The following is a 21,341-nucleotide window of genomic DNA, read 5'->3' as shown; positions in this document are numbered from 1 at the left end:
AACACACCAGTAAGCTGATTCACTTCTTCTCTTTGAAAAGATGGATCGAATGCAAACTTTACTTTTCGTACAACAGCAATGAATATAGAGAATCGGTATGTTAACTAAGATTGCATCCCCCATTCCCGAAGAGCACAAACTTCAAGACTTGCAAGGGTGTCAGACTAAAAAGACACAGGAGACAACAAATTCGTTATTGGCCTGAAATTAACCTGCTCAAAGGAGAATATAATAAAAAAGGCAACAAGGAAAGAGAGCCCAGCTGGGGACCAACAGATACAAAAGCAAGGATAAGCACAAATTTTAGCACTTGCAATCGGGCCCGACTGATGATCCACGTTATGAAAAGGCAAAAGAGACTGAATATTCATTATTGACCAGACAAAAAATCCTCAGAGGATAGAGCATAAAAGACTTTTTGTTGATCATAATGATCTGAGGAAGAAGCTCATTCCAAGACTGCTATATTGTTGACTTTTCCACAACGATACAATGTTTTTTAAGAAATCCATCATTGAAGAGTGCGTACAGATACCTCGCCTCAAGCCCATATTCAACCTGCAATGATTAGAATAAAGGTGAAGTAGAGAACCAATCTCAAAAGGAGGACTATTTAACGACTGCTCTCAAAGCATGCAGTAGCACTCCGTTTTGAAAGGCGTTGGAAGAATCATTATGGGCTTTCCCCTGTTGCAATAGCAGACCCATCAACCTGCGGTAAGCGCTGATGCTCAGGCAATACGCTCCAGTTAGGAGAAGAAACTGCTCTCAACCATCGGAAATCGTCCACGGTTTCCCAAAGCCCTGTTTCCTCTAGCAGATTTGCTGCACACAAATCATCTTCTATGCCGTGATAATAAAAAGCATAGGGGGCAAAACGAACATTGCTTGTATACTCCACGATTGGTCGACTTCGAACACGGAGATACAAGTCTGTGGTTTTTGTCTGATGGATTCTTATCTGATGAGATGCCAACATCAATACGCTGTCTGTCACTTCTTCGATGAGAGATGACCCAGTCACTGGCCCTGCATATACGTGACAACCCTGCAGCTTATGAATGTACAAAGCTCGAAATCGACCCCTCAAATAGACTTTGCAGTTGATTAAATTTTCAAGGGTGTATTCTCCATCTTCTTGATCCTTTAAATCCCTTACAACAACGACATTTTGAACATTGTGTATTCCAAAAGAGTGAGTCCTCTCTAAGCAGGAAGACTCTTGCCTATTGTTTGCATCCTCTTTTTTTACCAAGACTGACTTAATAGTTCCTCCCTTGTTTTCTGTCAATATTTTTCTGTCTTTGCCTGTCTTATTCTTAAAAGAAAACTTTTTCTTTGGAAGAAGCTCGAGATTGGCAGCCTCTATCTGATCTCTGAGACTTGCAATAACAGACTGAGATGTACGAACTTCATATGCAGGTAGAAAGTATGACCTGTCAGCCACAAATTTCTCAATCTCAGAAACTTTGAGGGCTAGCTTGTCTAGATCCATCTTTATAGAAGACTTGTCTGCGTCTGATGGTAAACAGGACTTCCTTTCTTGGATAGAAGCCAGACCCTCCTCCACCTGTCCGCAATGTTCAGAGAAAGCTTGCAGAAATTGATCCACTGATTCAAGAGGGCTAGCTTTTGCTGCCGTTCCAGCTCTCCGAGCAGCAGATTTCTCTAGGAGACTATCATGATTAGCTGCAAGGCGATTAAGCATTGCCAAATGTTTCCCTTCAAGAGTAGACTCACATGCTGCATTGTTGTGTTTCAGCTGTTCGTCTTCCTCCTCCTTGATACTCATCATCTTCTGCAAAGCACCCAACAGACATTCAGGGACTAGCTAATCAATGCTTGAACAATCAAAATGTGGCCAAGAAATGAAGTAACATGTGCTTGAGTCCAATTGATACTGTGTATAGAAGGGTAAGCGCAATGTTCCTTTTATTACATGCTTGCTCAGAAACCCATCTATAACATTTTGCCAATGTTGAATAGTTAGAACCAGTGAAATGCATTGACCATCTCAAGAGTTCCCAAAGTACAGATAAAATCCATGACAGCTGCAAAGCAAACAAAAGCCAAAACCAAATAGATAACATTAAATGAAGTCCTTGCATGATAGTCAGACAGACTGTGACAGCTACACGCCTGGCCTTGCAAAATGCAGAGGAGATCCCAATCTCAATTCCAACGCAAAGCGGGGACCTCAAGTCATCGTTTAGCTCCTGTCTGTCTTAGAGAGCTTGAAAATGCTTACCAGCATGTATAGTATTATCAACAAAGCTCTGATGTAGGCAGACCCCATGAAGAATGCTAATGGCGGCTAAACATACCCAAAGTCCATACATGTGTGCAACTGAGGTGAAAGATGGAATGCTGTCTTGGTGGTTGTGTCCTTTAAAGAGTACATTGCCAAATGGAAAATTTTCCAAGACTAAAGACTCCCAAAATGGGAACAGTTTTGGATCGGGTACATCATCAGAGATGTTATTTTAAACAAAGGCGAGGAGAAAGAGAATTCTCTGTTTCCTACAGAATATCAAGGTGAGCTCTGTTGCTACACAAACATTCTGGGAGAATACTTTCCAAGTGTAGCTATATGTACATTTGCAAGAATGCCAAGTCTGGTAGACAGCGATAAACGCATAGTACTAGAGTCCCAAACCCCTTGTAAGGCTCAGGTAACATGCATAAAAAGTGCCTCAAGATAGAGAACGATGGATGTGACTCTCTGTAAGTGAATGAGGCATAGTACTAGAGTCCCAAACTCTTTGGTCCCCAATCATATCCCAAAAAACAATTAGAAAGGAGGGTGTGAGCCCATTTGGACCCAGCCATCTGGCCTTGTGAAGTTCAAGAAGTGAAATTCTGAATTCCGGATTGGTGAAAGGTGCATCAACTGAAACTCTCATATGTGGTTTCACCAATATCAGAATAGCCTACCAAACTCTGTGTATAGCAATGTCTCTGGCAAGTGAATCACGATCTGAAGACAGCAGGGAGGCATAAAGTTTGTAGCTATTTGCATCAAGATCTGTTTGCAAAACCCCATCAAAATAAATAAGCTGAGAAACACTTCCTCTATCATGTCTCGGTCCAAGATCCAAGAGTAGAGAAGAAGTGTTTATCGATTCTCCCTTCCATCTGAATCCAAAGGGATTCCAATGCATCAAAGGTATACTCTGCTCTCTGATCTACTAAAACCTGCTAATGAGCCCTTGTTTTCCTCTGTAGGACTGCTAACTGCCAACGGATTCCAATCTCGTCTGAGAATCTCATCTCTCCTAGTGCTGGCATTAGTATGATGAAAATCACTAACACCCCTCCTAAGTCATCTGGAATCCTGGTACTTGCAGAGCGAGCGCCTCGCATGAGGCTCAGAAATAAATAGAACCACCGGAAAGCGATTTGAGGTGGAAACCCCTAGTGCAATGCACACCAAGCTACCTCTATCCAAAGCCCAGTCATCAGCATACAATCTATCAGTCTGCGCATAAATTGGTATATGCGACCTCTTGTTCGACCACGAGAACATGAGCGAATGAGGCAGAGATTGAAGGGCATCGTCTGTCCAGGTATCTTTGCCACTGAACTAGAAAAGGAAGGCATCCCAAGCTACTCTCTCCCTTTTTATTTCCCTTAAGGCAACTCCACCACGCTGAAGTCCCCTCCCATAATCCATGAGTCTACAATGGGGGCCCAAGAGAATACTGAAAAGTAGTGCACATTTCCAAGGTCAGAATACATTCCAAAGATTCTCAGGTAATGCACATTTGCAAGGTCAACATGTACAAAAGTATTGTCATCATATCCATAAGAAGCATGCTTTGATGATGGAAAACTAATAAGTAGGTATGGAATTACTAGAGTTGGACGTTACATAAAAACTAATCTATGGATACTCATCCTACAGAATGTCAAGGTGAGCTCTATTGCTGATTGGCTGGATATGTTGTCGTTTGCAAGGGAAAGCATAAAAAGTGGTCAAGAAGAGCATGATTTCATGCTTATCAGAAGCGGTCACCTCGAGTTTTCTCATAAGGTACTTGAGATTCCCAAAAGATTCTCGAAAATGCACACTTGCAAGGCAGAATACTTTCCAACATTGATAGAACAATCTCTTATAGGTATAAATCTCGAATTTGATAAGTCCATCAATGATTACCCATATTGCATCGAGGTTTGTGGTAAAATCTACCACAAAGTTCGTGGAGATACTTTGCCATTTATTTTCGCGTATTTCCAATGGGTGCAATAATCCACCTTGTCTCAAGCGCTTAACTTTATTGACTTGGCATTATTGCCAATTTCGAACATATACTTCAAAACATTAACCTTAAACTAGATCAAAAGTTCTCTGCACCCCTAGATGTCCAGCACAAGGACTATGGGATTATCATGACATTCAAACAAGATACGGTGTTTCGTATCTCTTACCCCGGGTACACAAACCATACCCTTTCAAAAAAGCAGACCATTTCAAATGTTCCAAGAGGGGCATTCCGAACTTGTACTCTATCCTAGACACCTTTGAAGAACTCATCTTCAAAATACATGCCTATGGAGAGTCATACAAGTCTGAATAGGTCTCTATGAGGCAAAGTTAACCACTTCCAATCAAGACATGAGCTACCTTGTTGGTAGATCCTTTTATAAATCGAATCTCGAAGTCAAATTTTTGCATCAACTCCGACCCTACTCCTTAGGTCAATGGAGTTGCAGAAATACTTCATAGAAGAGTTATCAATGTAGATCACAAAAAAAGTCATACAAATCATGTCTCCACTTTTTCAACAGGTAAATAATAGCATATACCTTCTTTCCATGCATTGGCCACCCATACTATGGCTCAATTAGCTTTTTATCTCAAAAGCTATAGGTCTACCATCTTGGAACAATGCTGCTCCAATAGCATAGTCACTAGCATCCGTTTCAACCACAAATGGTTTACTAGGATCCACTATCTGTAAAATAGAAGCTAATGTAACAACATGTTTTAATTGCTCAAAACACACATCAAGCTCTTATGTCCACACTATGCGTTAGTACCAAGCTTTAGTCACTTCAACCACTTAGCACAACTTAGAAACAAAGTTCAATAACAACAAACGTGAGGCTAGAGTGCCCCTGCTCAATGAAAATAGTACACAGTGCACCCACTGGCCCCAAATGCCTTGGCGCCCCTTACGGTATTTATTTTATGCTTCTAAATGGAAATGCTTTACAACAGGGGTTCAACCCCGCACTGTTCCTCTCTGCAAATCCTCTACCTATCTTCAAGGCATCTAATCCAAGTGCACCACTAGAATTCCCACTGGCAAGGCATACTCAGGCATCCACTTCTGATCTGACCCAACTGAGAGGCATTCAGGCATCCAAACTACTGGCAAACTGAGCTCAAGGCAGCCTCAAGGCTATCACATACATCCACGCTGTCCTTAGGGCTACCACAGAACACCCTTGCCTCTGGGTGCTTGCTGGAACTTGTAGGAGTCCTAAAAGAACTGCAAACAACACGCATTGCACTGCAGAAAGCTGCAAAGCAAGAAAGAACAAGAAAAAACAAAACCTCGAACCAATTCCCGCGGTCTGTGGCAGAGGGGTGAGCTCCTTCCTCGCACCTATCCGCTGTCCACGCTCTCCGCAGGGTGCAGGTGGCTTCTGTTGGGGTAAAGGCACATTGCCACCCCTTTATTAAAGATATGACACCTATGACTGTCTTAAGATAGTCATAGGGGGAAAACCTAATCCTAATAAAACTTAAGAGTTTGTGGTGTGGCTCATCACTTCACACCCGCATCTTGAGTGTCTCTCCTCTCTCTCACCCTCTCCCTCTTGTACTTCTCCCTCTTTCCTTCACCTTCAACTGGTATCAAAGCCTCACTTCCTCCCTACCCCTGCCTACCTCTCCCTCTACCCCCTCGGGACTTGTGCCCTTTTGGCATTGCGCAAGCGGCTAGGGCTGCAGCACGGGACAGCAACGCAGGGCGGCGAGGGTGTATCGCAGGCAATAGCGCGAGCTACAGCGGATCTGCGAGCAGGGCAAGGCGGCGCCGAACAGCAACAGCAGCTGCTAGCTGCTACAGCTGCGAGCAGGGCAAGGCGGCGCGCACGTACGCGCAAGCAGCGCGGGCAGACAGGCAACGCATGCGTGGGCGCTGCGCACAGGCAGCAGCTGGTGATCACGCCATTTCCGTACAGTCGTGTACGGACGTACGGTCGTTTGTACAACTGTACGGACAGCAGTCGACCGTACCGTACGGATCTCCGTACGGACTGAGGCAAGGGCTGTGTTAGGAACTTCTGCGTCAAGGAGCTTCATCAAAGATTTGCATTTCGAAAATTTCTTTTTTTCTCTTCTTGGATCTGTACCCTGCACAGGTACAGCAGGTACTTTGGTACCCTGCACTAGTACAAAGGTACAGAAAGTACAGCAGGTACTTTTTCTTTTTTTTTTGGGAAGAGGAAAGGAGAGAGAGCACTCTGCTCTTCATTCAGGATCATTTTCAGTTCTCAAAACTATGTTTTGAAAGTACAACAAGTACCTTCGTGTCCCTCGTGCTTGAGGTGACTAGTACCACAGTGTGTGGTTGATTGCACAGTTATCTTGTTTCGGGAAGGTAATGCCTTGATTTTGCAGAGGGCTTTTATGCTTTTGCTGAGTGCAAATCTCAGCTTTTGGGTGACATTTTCAAAGGGCTTTTGCCTGGAAGCTTATGCAATGTATGCCTTGAGGCAGTGTGGAGCCAGGGAGCCCACATTAGTCTTGTTTCCGCAGTGTACTCAGTGACATTTCTTGCAGGTCACATTTTGTGTACGACACCTTTTTGAAAATCTCAGTTGAGCCACGCTTGGCCAAGGCGCATCGAGTTTACTCGGTCCCTAACTGTCCATCGTTGACAGTGCTCAAAAGATTTTATCTTCAGTGTCTGTACGTTGGGATCTGTGTTGTTATTGTGTACACAGGGCTGTTTATGCATTGCATTGTCAGGTGAAAGTGCCAGGAGAGCGCTACATTTTGTATGCTACCTCAGTGTTGAGGTGTTCTTCACTTGGTACAGGTGTCAAATCAAGGGGCTTTTGCACAGATTTTGCTTGAGAGCACTTGGGTTACTGTTTGAGACCTTCAGATGCCTTTTATCCCCTTGGCAGAAGGGTGATTGCTTGGGATTTGTCCCATTTTCTGTTGCAGGTTTGTGACAGGCTGAAGTGTCTGGAGCCTCTTTTACAGTGAACAACACAGTGTATGACAAGTGGTTTATGCATATAAAAGCAGTGCAATACCTCATCTGAGGTGGGAGAAGTGATCAGGACAGCAGTGCTTTATGCTTCATCAGATGATGATGCACTGTTAAAGCACCTGTGGAACAGCCGCAGCATTCTGAAATTACTGTTTTATGCCTATTTGAGCACGGTACAGTGTGTCAGAAGGTACAGTAACTGGAGGGAAATTTACTGTTTTGCTGCAGATTCTTTTGACAGTTTTAAAAAAAAACAGCACTATTGTGAGTGCTTCTGGCTCTTGATAAAGCAGATTTTTTCTGAGAAATCAGAACTTTATTCAGTAATTTTTTGACTTACAGGGATTCAGGTACTTTCCTTATCTGATATGGCATCACGGGGAAGTGATTCTTCAATTCTGAACATAAAGAAATTGGAAGGAGCACACAATTATGCATTATGGGCAGAACAGTGTTTGAATGTACTTCTTCTAAAGAAGATTTCTAAGCCCATAAGGGTGAAGGGTGTCAAGCCATCTGACATGGCAGATGATGAATGGGAAGAGCTTGATTTGTCCGCAAGGGCAGCTATCATGCTTACTATTTCTGATACTCTTGTGTTCAATGTTCAGGCTGAAAAGACCTCTTATGGCCTATGGCAGAGGCTAGCAGAGTTGTATGCCCAAAAGAGTTCAACCAGTAAGGTTTATTGGTTGAAGAAGCTGGTTGATCTTCGCATGAAGGAAGGTACAACTATGACCTCACACTTGAGTGAGTTCAATGCCATCTTTACACAGCTGATTGCACAGGGTTTGAATCTTGATGAGGAGTTCAAGGCTACCTTCTTGTTGTGTACCCTCCCTAAGAGTTGGGACACTTTCAAGACCACCCTGTCAAATTCAAATGTCATTCTTATGTATGCTGATGTGGAGAGCTCTCTCCTCATGGAGGAGATGAGCAGGAAAAATAATGCGGGCAGCAAGTCTTCAAATGCTTTGCAGGTACAGGAAAGAGGCAGGACTCAGCAGAAGGGGAGATCTGCTAGTAAGTCCAAATCCCGCAGTCAGTCCCGTGGTCAAAAGGATATTGAATGCTTTTATTGTGGCAAGAAGGGACATGTGAAGTCTAAGCGCTTCAAGTTTATACGGGATCAGAAAGCCAAGAAGGCTGAAGCAAAGGATGCAGGAAGTGGAAGCAAAGGCAAAGGCAAGGCCAAGGTAGATGACTTGGATGCAGTGAATGTTGCAGCAGAGGACAGTGACAGTGACAGACATGAGGTATTATGTTCTTCTGCTGTAATTGCACACACATTGGTTATTGATGGCCATGACATGCACACCTTGCTCTTGGATTCAGGTGCTTCTTTTCATGTTACTCCTCATAAGGAGTGGTTTACTTCTTACACAGCTACTCATGGAGTTGTTCACCTTGGGAACAACTATGCAGGTCAGATTGCAGGGATTGGCAGTATACAGATAGTATTCCTCGATGGACGGTCATTTATGCTTGATGGTGTTCGCCATGTGCCGCAAATCAAGAAAAATCTGATTAGCACTGGCTTGTTGGATGACAGTGGTTAGTGGCTGAGGGTTATAAGAGTGATACCTTGTACCCTCTTTATGTTTCCACTGTAGGTAATCATGTTGTTGCCATAACCGAGCTGCCAAAGATTTCATTGTGGCATAGCCGGTTGGGACACATGTCTATTAAAGGAATGCAAGAACTGTCACGTTTGGGTTATCTGCCGTCTCTTTCTTTTTCAGATTTGCCTACTTGTGATCATTGCATATTTGGCAAGCATTCTGTGACTCCTCATAAGAGGAGAACTCCCCAGAATAGAGCACCGCTTGATCGAGTACACACTGATTTGTGTGAGATGCCACAGTTATCACTAGGGGGTGCAAAGTATTTTATTATTTTTATTAATGATGCAACACGCAAAGTGTGGGTCAATTTCTTGAAGCATAAGAGCGATGCCTTAGATGCTTTCAAGAAGTTTGTCGCTCAGGTTGAGAATCGGACAGGTCGTAGGCTGAAATGCCTCAGATCCGATAATGGGGGTGAGTATGTGTCACATGCTTTTGTACAGTTTTGTGAAGCTAAGGGCATTAAACAGGAACTCACAGCCCCTCATAATGCATCTCAAAATGGTGTAAGTGAGCGGATGAATCGAACTATTCAGGAGAAGGTTCGATGTATGTTGTCTTATGCTGCATTACCCTATGGCTTTTGGGCAGAAGCCGTGCAAACAGCAGTTCACATTATTAACAGGTCGCCAAACAAGGCTTTGGAGTTGAAAGTGCCAGAGGAGGTGTGTTCTGGCAAGCCACCTTCATATATGCACTTACGTGTGTTTGGCTGCGAGTGCTTTGCTTATATACGCAAAGAACTGCGCACCAAACTGGAGCCAAAGTCTTTCAGATGCATCTTCATGGGTTATGGTGACGAAGGTGAAATGGGGTACAGGTTATGGGATCCCGTTAAACGGAAGATTATACGCAGCAATGATGTCATCTTTAAAGAGGATAGTGTACACAAGGAACCCGTGCAACCTGTGGAATACAAGAGGGTTATTTATGATGATGTTGGACAGCAAAGAATGCCCTTTTATATGCAGCAGCAGGCTGCTGCAGATAACCCTGTTCAAGAGGGTATACAGGCTGGAAATCAGCCAGATAATTTTGCCAATGATGCACCACTGGATATGCCAGCAGATGGGGCTGTAGAACAGCCAGATATGGTGGTACAGCCACCCGTCATGCATGACGAACAGGCTGGACAGCAGCCTAATCCGGAACATTTTGTTAGGAGGAGCACCCGTGTACAACAGCCTCCTGACAGGTTTGTTCCAGGAGCCAACAATGTGGCTGATTTTATCATGCTGACAAATTGTGGTGAGCCTTCCAGCTTCAAGGAAGCTATGGGAAGAACAGAGAAAAGGAAGTGGGAGAAAGCCATGCAGTCAGAAATGGACTCCTTACTTCAAAATGATACATGGGACTTGGTGCAGCTACCTGCAGGCAGAAAGGTTTTGCCATGCAAGTGGGTTTACAAAGTCAAAGTGGATTCAAATGCTTTACCGAGGTATAAGGCCAGATTGGTTGCCAAGGGATTTAAGCAGGAGAAGGGCATTGACTTTGATGAGATCTTTTCCCCTGTCGTCAAGATGACTACTTTGAGAGCAGTGTTAGCTCTTGTTGCTCATGAGGACATGGATTTATGTCAGATGGATGTGAAGACTGCTTTTCTTCACGGAGATCTCCATGATGAGATCTACATGAGCCAGCTAGAGGGATATGCTGTTAAAGGGAAAGAGCAGCTTGTGTGTAAGCTCAAAAGGAGCTTGTATGGACTCAAGCAGGCACCAAGAGAATGGTACAAGAAGTTTGATGCCTTCATGAGGTCTCAAGGGTATCATAGGTGTGAGACCGATCATTGCTTGTACACCAAACGGGCAAAGGATGGCAGTTTGATGCTACTCATTCTATATGTGGATGACATGCTGATTGCTAGTAAATCTCAGCATGAGATTAGTGCTTTGAAGAAACAACTGCATAAGTCTTTTGACATGAAAGACTTGGGTGATGCAAACCATATTCTTGGCATGCGGATTACTCGTGACAAGTCCAAGGGACTTTTGTTTCTGTCACAAAAGGAGTCGTTGACAAAGTATTGCAGAGGTTTAAAATGGAGGGGGGGAAGTCTATTAGTACCCCGTTGCCTCCACATTTAAAACTCAGCAGTAAGGACAGCCCCAGATCAGATGATGATAAGGCTGAAAATGCATCTGCAGTTGGTTCTTTGATGTATGCCATGGTTGCCACTCGTCCGGATATTGCTTTTGCGGTGGGAGTCATCAGCAGGTATATGGCAAATCCAGGCAAGCGGCACTGGGAAGCAGTGAAAGGTGTCTTGAGGTATCTCAAGGGTACCAAAGACTTGTGCATATGCTATGGTAAGCAGGATGCATTGGTGCATGGTTTTACAGATTCAGACTATGCAGGGAATGCAGATAACCGGAAATCTACTACCGGTTATATTTTCACATTTGCAGGAGGTGCTATATCATGGGTGTCTCGGTTGCAGAAATGCGTTGCACTGTCAACTACTGAAGCTGAATATGTTGCAGCCACTGAGGCTTGCAAGGAAGCAATATGGCTTACTCGGCTGGTGGGAGATTTGGGCATTACAGGAGATATGCCAATTTTGCATTGTGATAGTCAGAGTGCTATCATGTTGGCAAAGAATCCGGTCTTTCATCAAAAGACCAAGCACATAGATGTGAAATATCATTTCATCAGGGAGGTACTGGAAGACAAGCGACTTGAGCTTGTGAAAGTGCATACTGATGATAATCCTGCAGATTTGCTCACTAAGAGCTTGCCTACAGAGCGGTTTGCACATTGCCGCCACATCATGGGATTAGGATGAGACCACTCTTATTTTATGGTCTTGTATACATAACTGTATATTGCTGTAATTTTTATTCTTTTCTCCCCTTTAGGCATATTGGCCTTTAGGTGGGAGGTTGTTGGGGTAAAGGCACATTGCCACCCCTTTATTAAAGATATGACACCTATGACTGTCTTAAGACAGTCATAGGGGGGAAACCTAATCCTAATAAAACTTAAGAGTTTGTGGTGTGGCTCATCACTTCACACCCGCATCTTGAGTGTCTCTCCTCTCTCTCACCCTCTCCCTCTTGTACTTCTCCCTCTTTCCTTCACCTTCAGCTTCCAGCAATCAAGATAAGAGAGAAAATGAAGGTAGAGAGCGGAGGGTGAGCAAGAAAGAGCTGTAGAGGATCTCAAACATGCAGATCTTCCCCAGAGCCTCAACACCGGGATCTAGCCTTCAAATCCTCGCGTCAAACAGCCCGTACAGCTCCTCAAGAGGGCTTCACCCTGTTCCATACAGTCCGTACAGCTGTATGAATTGCAATAAATGCTCGCACTTCCTACCTTGGGATCCATGCCATCTTTCATACAGCATCCCAAGATGCATCCCTGCAACAAAGCTACCTCAAAAAATGTGCCAAAGGGAGGGGAGCAACCAGAGCAGCAGCACAGCAATAGCAGAAGCAGCAAAATGCAATCAAACAGCCACAGAAGCTTCTGCTAGACGTGCAAAACCTCCAAGAGAGTGAGACTAGATAGATGGAGGTGGGGGGAAGGCATGCATACACATGCATGACAAATGGCACCTCCTTCTTGCCATTTGTCCCTTCATTAAAGTCCTAACCCATACCAAGGACAACGTTGGTTGTCCTTGGGGCCAACCTTTAGACCCCTCTTTAAAGCCTTTGCCTTGCCCCTAGGACCTAGTGGTGTACCTAGACATTGCCCCTAGGAACTTCTAGGAAGCATGCACTTCCTCTAGCCATTCCCTCATGGCCAAACCATTACTACACTTAACCATGGTTAACCCTGGGTTAATCGTGCGTTGAGTTACAAAGATACTTGACATCACTTTTCACGTCCCCGTGACAGTATCTATTGTACCTACCCTTCTCTACCCCTTTAAACAAGTCTGAGAATTGTAATGCTAACTTAGCATTCTAGATATGAGTGTGGAAGAAGTTCACAAATCCTAGAAAGGATTTAACCTTGGTAATCGTTCTCAAAATTGGCCACTCACATATCTTTCTTACTTTCTCATAGACAATGTCATGGGGACGTGATGGTGACGTGATTAAACTAACTGTCACTGAATTTGGACTAGGGGTGCCAGGCTATAGAGAAACTGTAGAGTTTGCAGTGGAGCGATCAAAAAGTAGACAATACTCAGACACAATTGAAGAACGGAACTCAGAAAACATAGTGCCTGTCGGTAATATGAAAAACTGAATACAAGAACCTCAAACCGTCGTGTCTGAAGGACCGTGGCTGAGGTGAATCAGAAAGATGATTCCATGTAGAGAGACAGTAGAAAAGATAGCAGTAGAGGGAGCGAGGATGATGAAGGGCTGGAGCTGCCCTAGGAAATGGCTGAAAACCAGCATGCTCTGAGGAAGGAACCTTCAGGCTATCTGGAATAGCAACATGATGAAGAAAAGGAGCTGATCTGGGGCAGAAGGAGCTGATCTGGAGCAGAGGAGCAGAAGGGGACAGATCTGGAGTAGGATGGGACAGATCTGGAGCAGAAGGAGCTGATCTGGAGCAGAAGGAGCAGAAGGGGACAGATCTGGAGTAGGATGGGACAGATCTGGAGCAGAAGGAGCTGATCTGGAGTAGAGGAGCAGAAGGGGACAGATCTGGAGCAGGATGGGACAGCCAGGAGGCAGGAAGGAGAGGCAGAAGAGGAGGCAGCAGAGGAGGCAGAAGTGGAGGCAGCAGTGAAGGCAGATCTGAAGAGGAGAGGTAGATGGAGCAGGCGGGCCTGCAGCAAAAGATGGAGGAGATGAGGAGCAGCTGCAAGTCCTGTCCTGTCCTGTCAAAGGAAGTGTGGGGGCAGAAGCCTTTTATAGGCCAGACCTAGCTGGTCGGCCAGCTGGTCGGTAGGTCTGCCAGCTGGTCGGTCAGCTGGTCGGCCAGCTGGTCGGTGGGCCTGCCAGCTGGTCAGCCAACTGGTCGGCCAGACCAGCTGGTCTTTCTGGCCACTTGGTTGGCTGAGATGGCTGGCCTTTTGGCTGGCCTGTGAGCTGTTAGAGTGCCCCATAAATTGGGGATTGCTTAGTTGCTGAATACAGGCTAGGGGCATTAGTTAATGTCCAAAGGGTACCTATGATTTTATGTGCAACTCCTAGTGCTATTAGAGTGGTTCTATTCTTTAAGGTCATTGGTTTAGTTCACTGGGGTCATGCTTTGAAATTTTACCCACCAGAGGTCCTATATACTAGGGTTATTGGTTCCAAGCACTAGGGTCGTGATTTACCAAGTGACCCCCCTAGGGGCATTAAAATCCCACGCCCTATTTGCCATGTGTCTGTGTGTGAGCATGTCTAGCCTCTCTGCTTGACTTGTGGCACCTGTGTGTCACATCTAGAAGCACCTGGAAGGTTTTGGAGCCCTTCCCTAGTCTTCCCTGCTGTTCTGAGTCTTCTCTCCTACCAAAGGAGTCTTCTAAAGAAGATGGCGGATTTTTGCAGCTCTCTCTTGGCTGGCTTATATAGAGAGTGAAGAGTCACACATGAAAAAGTGTGTACTCCAAAGGGTATGTGCATGAAGAGGTGTGTACCCCTTGTGAAGGGTGTGACCCTTGATGAGAGAGTACATTACAATAGGAATGTCTCTTATTAGGATGTCTCTTGTGAAGGGTTGTGCCTCATTAGGAAGTGTCCCGTCGAAAGGGCAAAGGTTGTGCCTCTTAGGAAGTGTCCCGTCGAAAGGGCATACCCTTCCACAAGTGTCCATTCATCAAACCATCCATAAGTCTAGAAATAGAGAAAGGAATACGTCACAGATCGTGACATCCCCTCCCACTCAAAAGAAGACCCTGGTAGAGATAATGAACTGATGTAGAAAATATCACGGTAAATTCTGAAAATACTGCTGTAAAATGTCAGGGTACTGCTGTAAGTCTTCATCAGACTGCCAAGTAGCGTCGGAGTCGTCCAGATCTCGAGCGTTCATGACTGGCTGAGTAAAGATATACTTTAGAGAGTGATGGTCTGTCTTGACCACAGAGTCGGCTCCCATGAGATAATGTTTCCAAGAGCGATAAGCATGTACAACAGCAAGAAACTCCTTATCATAAACCGGATATCGGGTTTGGATATCATAATGTTTATGGCTGTCAAAAGCAATAACTCTGCCTTCTTGCATCAAGACTGCTCCTGTAGCGATGTCGGAAGCGTCGGTCATGACCTCAAATGGAAGATATGGACATAGGAGCTGCGATTTCGGAAAACTGATAGACCTTTGTATGGTAGAAGTTTGCCAATCCGAGAAAAGAGCGGACATCATGAACATTCTTAGGAGTAGGTCAGTTTCGGATTACCTCGACCTTCTTGGGATCCACAGATACCTTGAGCTGAAATAACATGTCCCAAACATTCAAGTTGGGTCTTGAAGAACTCACTCTTCTCAATGTTGATGTAGAGAGAATTTGCGCGGAGAACTTCAAAAACTTGGTGAAGATGTTGTTTATGCTCAAGTAGGGATCTGCTGAAAACGAGGATATCATCGAGGTAAACGATGACGAACTTATCAAGGAAAGGCCTGAAGATGTCGTTCATTAATGTCATGAATGTGGCCGGGGCATTGTTTAACCCAAAAGGCATGACCAAACATTCATAGTGTCCATACTTTGTTCGAAAAGCTGTCTTGTATTCATCACCTTCTCATATGCGGATTTGATGATAACCTGAACGAAGATCAATCTTTGAGAATTGTGTTGCATGTAGAAGTTGATCGAAGAGGTCATCAATGCGAGGCAATGGATACTTGTGTTTGATAGTGAGCTTGTTGAGGGCTCGGTAGTCGATGCAGAGGCGCATAGACTGGGCCGAATGTGACCTTTGTCAAGTAGCTCGGTGACCTGTCTTTGGATTTCTTCATTTTGAGTGTGAGAAACCCGATAAGGAGGTTTCGACGGTGGATTACTACCGGGAAAAAGTTCGATTGGGTGATCCACTGGTCGTCGAGGTGGTAACTGCTTTGGCAATTCCTGTAACTATGCATAGAAAGTCGAGAAGCAATGCATTGGCGAGAGGGCAGGAACTTCCATTGCAATGCGAACGATAGCAGCCGTCCAAAGGAAATAAACTGGCATTGTTTATAGATTTCAAACAATGGACGTCCACAGTAGATCCCAGCAGAAGATCTACATCAAAGCAGTAAACAAGATTCGGAAAGAGAGAAGCCACGGTTGAAGAACGAATCACAGGCAAACGGACCTCCAAGTAAAGCCCACAAATCGTTGACACAAATCACAGGCAAACGGACCTCCAAGCAAAGCCGATTGTTGACACAAATCACAGGCAAACAGATCTTCCCCTATGCCCACATATTGTTACTGATAGAGAGGCATGTTGCTCTACTCAATGATGACTGGTATACGCTCCCTCTTATAGATGGAAGCTTACCTGAAGAAGGCATTAGGAGTGGATATGCATTTATACAGAGTCAGGTGATATCTACTATAGATATGCCAGCCTGCATTACGTCTTCAATACACCCGAGGACAGAATCCTGTGGGACGTTGGACCGCTTCAGCCACCGTGCGCTTCACCGAGTCTGTGAGTCCCAGCTTTGGATAAGCCGAGTCGTGGGCTTTGCTTGGAGGGCTTGTGTGAACTACGCTCTCTAAACTGTCTTATTTGAGAAAGTTTCTCTTGGCATCACACTAGAATCGGTCACTTCTCAAGAATCAGAGGATCAAGTCATTGTGGGGGAAAGAAAACAATACTTCATAGCCAATCTGACGATCTATTTCTATGCTCCAATATCTCTCTACCTCCACACGATGGCTGCGCTCTGCCCAAAGATCAGAATGAGAAAAGAGCTCGTTTGTTACTTCAGTGGGATCCCCAGTAAGCTACCTATGAGTTTTAGTTCCACAACTCCCAGACTGGATTCGAGATTACCTCCCGTCTTGGACACCTTGAAGATAATGTCCGTGCTGCGAAGCTCGTCAGCAACGTGCTTCAACTCCTGCAAAATGCGCGAAGTATCAGGAACAATTCTCAAGAAACGCACCGTGTGAATGGAAGAATAGAGTAACGACATCTCAAACCTGTTTTTCTGCGAAATATTCTCCCTTCTCTGCGAGAGAGGCATTGCAGGTGGCTCGTCCGATCTGGGTAGGCAAATAATAATGGTTTAGCTTAATCCTGATGATGAGATGGAAAGGAGATGGGCACGATCATGTGAACTGGCCTTACCATAGGACTCTCTTCAATGGAGGTGGTGTTTTGGCCTCACACACACACATGTTGTCCTCCAACAATCGTGAGCACCCCTATCGAGGGCAGAGCACGAGCGGCCTACAGATGCTTGGATTTAGGAGCACCTTGCTGCTGCAACAATGGGCTTATCAGCACGTTCTTTTGGATCAGATACTAGAGGACGAAGAGTCAATAAACACTTTTTGTTTACTCTTGGCCCAAGTCAGCGGTCCTGGCAATGAAGTCTCCAAGAAGGAGAACTTTCTTGCAACTAAGAAGCCCATGATATCTAGTTATAAGGCAGCATGTGGAGATTCCTCTTGCTCCTCGTAGCTCCCTAGCAAAGTATGAGGTCTATATGTGAAAAGTAGCAGCCTACAAGGAAGGTATCTCACTATGATGTGCTCCTGATCCGAATCCAAACTAATATGGTGCAGGGGTCACACCACTCCACACCGATCGTCCTAGTGAGAGATGATTGGTATATAACTACTACACCCAATTTGCATACCCCTCCTATCTCTATGTTCCCGCAGGCTGGTGGTAGTGGGCGCTTAGGACTCTGATGGGTCTCTATGTAGAATACAATGTCTCGTTATGACTCCAAAAAGTTCCACAAGGTTCCATTATAGATCCAAACAGTAAGACTCCCGTACAAATACAAACAATAAGATTCCATCACAAATCTAAATAGTACACATTAGGGTCTCAAACTTGTGAGTCTCATTGACCATGCCTCCCTAGTGGGGGTGTCCACGAGCCCTTGTGTAGGGCCATCAGGAGCTGTCTCTCATGTACCACTACTCCCTATCCCGCCCTATGCTCGACATCCCACTAATGTAGAAGAACTTTCTCTCCTCTACCCCCAGATAAGCAAGATCCTCATCCATGTGAACCTATGGGTCTTGGAAAGATGTACGCTTGCACAATGTCGGGTGGAGGCCGAGTGCCACTAAAATATATCACTAGAGTCTGCTCTCTTGTGAGATCCTGTCTAACATGCCAGGCCTCCTCAATGCCATCCTTGGGTACCCCTAGGGTGGAGGTCACAAAGTTGGTGGCATCTAAAGTAGCAAAGCTAGTGCATGGAACTGATGTTGAGATCCTTAGTGGCTCTCTATTGCTACTCAAGTAGTGTCTGAATTGCCTTTGTGGCTCACGTTTCACAACATCCACCCACTTGGAGGTACCTTACTAGCCATCTACATCATGAAAATCCTCGCCTCTATTGTAGGGGTGCTCCTTGGGGCTATCTCTAGTAGGTCTTCTACCTCCTTTGGGAAATCAATGGCCTCTACCTAGGCCATGAGAAAATTGCACCTGAGAGTATCCATCTCTCTCTACTACACCTCTCTAACTCGCATGTGTTGCATCTCCATGAGGAGGTATTGCACTATATCTAAAAGAGACCATGGGTTGCTATGGAGGTAATCATGTAGTATGGAGGTGGAGGGCAAAGCATGATCTAGACAGAAACTAGTCATAGTCTGGTATGACATGGGAGGGGTGGATGGGAGTCGAGGAGGCAAAATGTGAGTGGGAAACGTGAAAAAAGAGGGGGGAAAGAGGACAAAGTCAGAGACTAGGAGGAGCTAGGACAGACCATCTTAAGGGCCTTACGGCCAATTGAGTGGTCAAGGCGTGGGTGAGCTGAGGTGGATCCATCACGGGATATAGTTGCATTGCCCACCTTGCATGTGAACCCCATATTGAATTGGTCATTCATACTAGTAATATCCATACTCTCTCCCTTTTTTGTGTCCTCTTTTTGGTCTTTCGATTTCTCTTTCCCCTTGTCTTTTACCACATCTCAAGCCATGTGGGAGAGTCTAAATTAAGGGATAAATTGGATAGGAGGATGTCCACTTATCATGTTCCTAAGCTCTCAACTCACCATAATGCAAAATCAAAGGGGGGGTAGTACAAGAAAGAAAGAAAGAAAGTTAATTAACGTCTACAAAAGACCGAAGGGTCTATGAGATTGGGAAAAACCAAATATGACAAAAGCTGAGGGGTGGGACCACCCATACCCAAAGTTGATGTCTGTGACGAGAAAAAATAAATACATCATGATGTCACTCTAGGAGAGAGAGAAACAAGAGGAAGCAACAAATAAGGGAGCAACAAGAGGAAGCCCTTAGTGATCTACCAATTGCTTAGCTATACATCCAAGCGATTGGACTTATGTATGATGTTTGTGCGACAAACTCCACTCAAAAATCGAGGACTGCTCAAAGAGTACAGGGGGCTAAACACCAACTACTTTAGTACTAGGTAGACCTATGTCCTTGCAATAGTATTCTTAACTATTTATCCAACATATGTAAGTCCTCCCTTAGCACTCAAAGCAGTCCCAACATAAGAACCATGGCATGGGCTTTTTTATTAAATGAAAAAATATACTAAATTAAGGAACAAAATGGAACCCAAGAGCCTGGATTCACCCATGTGATTTTTAATAATTGGAGTACCTTAACAAAGCTCGATTTTTGGCCAGCAATACAGTTATGGCGAAGTGCACCAAAAACTTGTAGATGTGTACTCTCAGCAGTAATGGTAGAATTGTTGGGATTTCTCTCCCATATGTTGGTGTCCATGAACATTGTACTTGTTATGAGGTGGATCATTCTGCTAGAATGCATAAAACTGTTGTGTCTGGCTATGCTCATGAACATTTACATTGAAGTGCTTGTTTTAAGCCTTGATAAAGCTTACTTCTAAAGCTTTTGGAATAAATAGACCCCTTATGTTAGTTTAACAGAGATACATATTCTAACCCCTCCTGTATTTGTAAATCTGTAAGTGCAAACAATTAAATAACCCCTCCTTTTGAATGCACGTGGTATACTAACGCATTACAAGGTGCATCCCCTGAGGGCCAGACGTGTGTAGTCTCCGATAGTGACTCACGTGTCGTGGGGATCTTGAGGAATGCCATCAAAGCCTCTACTCTCAAACAACTCTTTGTGGGACCTCTATAAGCACAAACTGCCCGCTTGTATAACCTAAGCATCTACCGCATCATGAGCAAGTGATCCCACAAGGGAGAGGGAAGAGAAGGGAGAGGGGAAGAGAAAGGAGAAGAGAGCATGAGAAAGGGAGATGGGACTAAGGGAACTTGGCAATCACAAGACAACTCACAAGGAAGAACAAGGAAAATCAATGCAAGAGAATGAGAGAAAGGAGAGCTTCTATTCCATTCCTTGAAAGTACACAATGCATACCAAAGTCAAACATTTGACCTTTTAAACAAGTCACTCATTGAAGGGAGGGCCAACCCTATTCCAAGTACCTCTCTCTCTCTCTCTCTCTCTCTCTCTCTTGTTGCAACCACTTGGGCCCATCTGGCACCAAAGCATAGACTAATTCTTTCCACACTCCTTTATCTCAAAATGGCTCATGTTCTCCATACATGGGACCAAATGGTCATTCTATTATCTTGGCCAATTCGGGCGATCCCGATGAGACTGCTTTGAAACGGAGCCATTTGTGGCTCAAAACTTGTAGGGTTTGGATAGGCTAGATCTGTTAACATGGTCAATGGCTATTAACATGCCTCCCTTCTTGTTCACAATCCATCCGTGGATTGTGTTTAGTGCTTGCTGTCGGATTTGAGGGTGTTGTTCATGATGCAGTAGCAGTCAAATGTCTTGTGGGAGATGTAGCAAAAGGGATGGAGAGGCTATCAAAAATGTGTCTCGAACATATCTTCAAATGTCTGGATGTGATGTCCATGAAGATTTTGGATACATACGTAGAGCCGCATGACTTGAGGGAATGAAACGCCCTCGTTCAGATTGAATATGATTTCCTCTTGCAACCATTGGTGATGCTCTTCTGCGGGCAAAGCTTGGGCTAGCAAATCCACTTTTAGCAAAATAATCAACAAGCGGAAACAATGCATTGTGCCTACCATAGCTAGCAGGTCAAGTTGAACTCCCCCATCTAGGCGGCTACCGGCTAGAGCTAGGGAAGAGCCAACTGTAGGGGAATCAAAGTGCAGAAAATTGTATGCTATATTTGGATCAGCATCGTGTATCTTTTCAAAGTCTGGCTAACTCCAGTGATGGCGTAGGGACATAAATGTTGGGTTAATTTGCTGTTCGAGCCTTGCGCAGCAATATGTTGTCCAAAAAGTTGCATGCTTTAAAAATTGTATGTGCCATTGAGGTTGGAGTCTGGCATCAGTATCTTCTTGGGGTACTAGCTTATAATCTGCGTGGGTGTATCCCCCCGAGTATGTCTAGGTGGTCCCTCCACCACTTGCAGAAGCTATGTTGAATGAGTTCTATTAGGACCCTCAC

At 44.7% G+C, this 21,341-nt stretch overlaps 1 protein-coding gene across 4 annotated transcripts; it reads right to left on the bottom strand.

Moving 5' to 3' along the window:
- Positions 1 to 430: 430 nt before the first annotated feature.
- On the bottom strand, positions 431 to 17,689 carry POR (C-CAP/cofactor C-like domain-containing protein). Of its 4 annotated transcripts, none has more exons than XM_087379316.1 (4): positions 17,549 to 17,689; positions 16,887 to 16,949; positions 16,693 to 16,804; positions 431 to 1,798 (listed from the first exon to the last, which is right to left on the bottom strand). In XM_087379316.1, the coding sequence occupies exon 4, from the start codon at positions 1,793 to 1,795 to the stop codon at positions 674 to 676; it is 1,122 nt and encodes a 373-aa protein (XP_087235442.1). In that variant the 5' UTR covers positions 1,796 to 1,798; positions 16,693 to 16,804; positions 16,887 to 16,949; positions 17,549 to 17,689; the 3' UTR covers positions 431 to 673. The 4 variants fall into 4 exon arrangements, with proteins under 4 accessions (XP_087235442.1, XP_087235441.1, XP_087235443.1 ...); XM_087379315.1 differs by having other exon boundaries at positions 16,738 to 16,804; XM_087379317.1 differs by lacking the exon at positions 17,549 to 17,689 and having other exon boundaries at positions 16,738 to 16,804; positions 16,887 to 16,967.
- Positions 17,690 to 21,341: the final 3,652 nt, after the last annotated feature.

The sequence above is a fragment of the Dipteris shenzhenensis genome, chromosome 9, assembly GCF_047967505.1.
Source record: "Dipteris shenzhenensis isolate YYH24624 ecotype China chromosome 9, Dip_SZ_1.0, whole genome shotgun sequence".
NCBI lineage: Eukaryota > Viridiplantae > Streptophyta > Polypodiopsida > Gleicheniales > Dipteridaceae > Dipteris > Dipteris shenzhenensis.
Note: the sequence above shows the minus strand (reverse complement) of the source record. Positions and strands in the feature narration are given on the sequence as shown.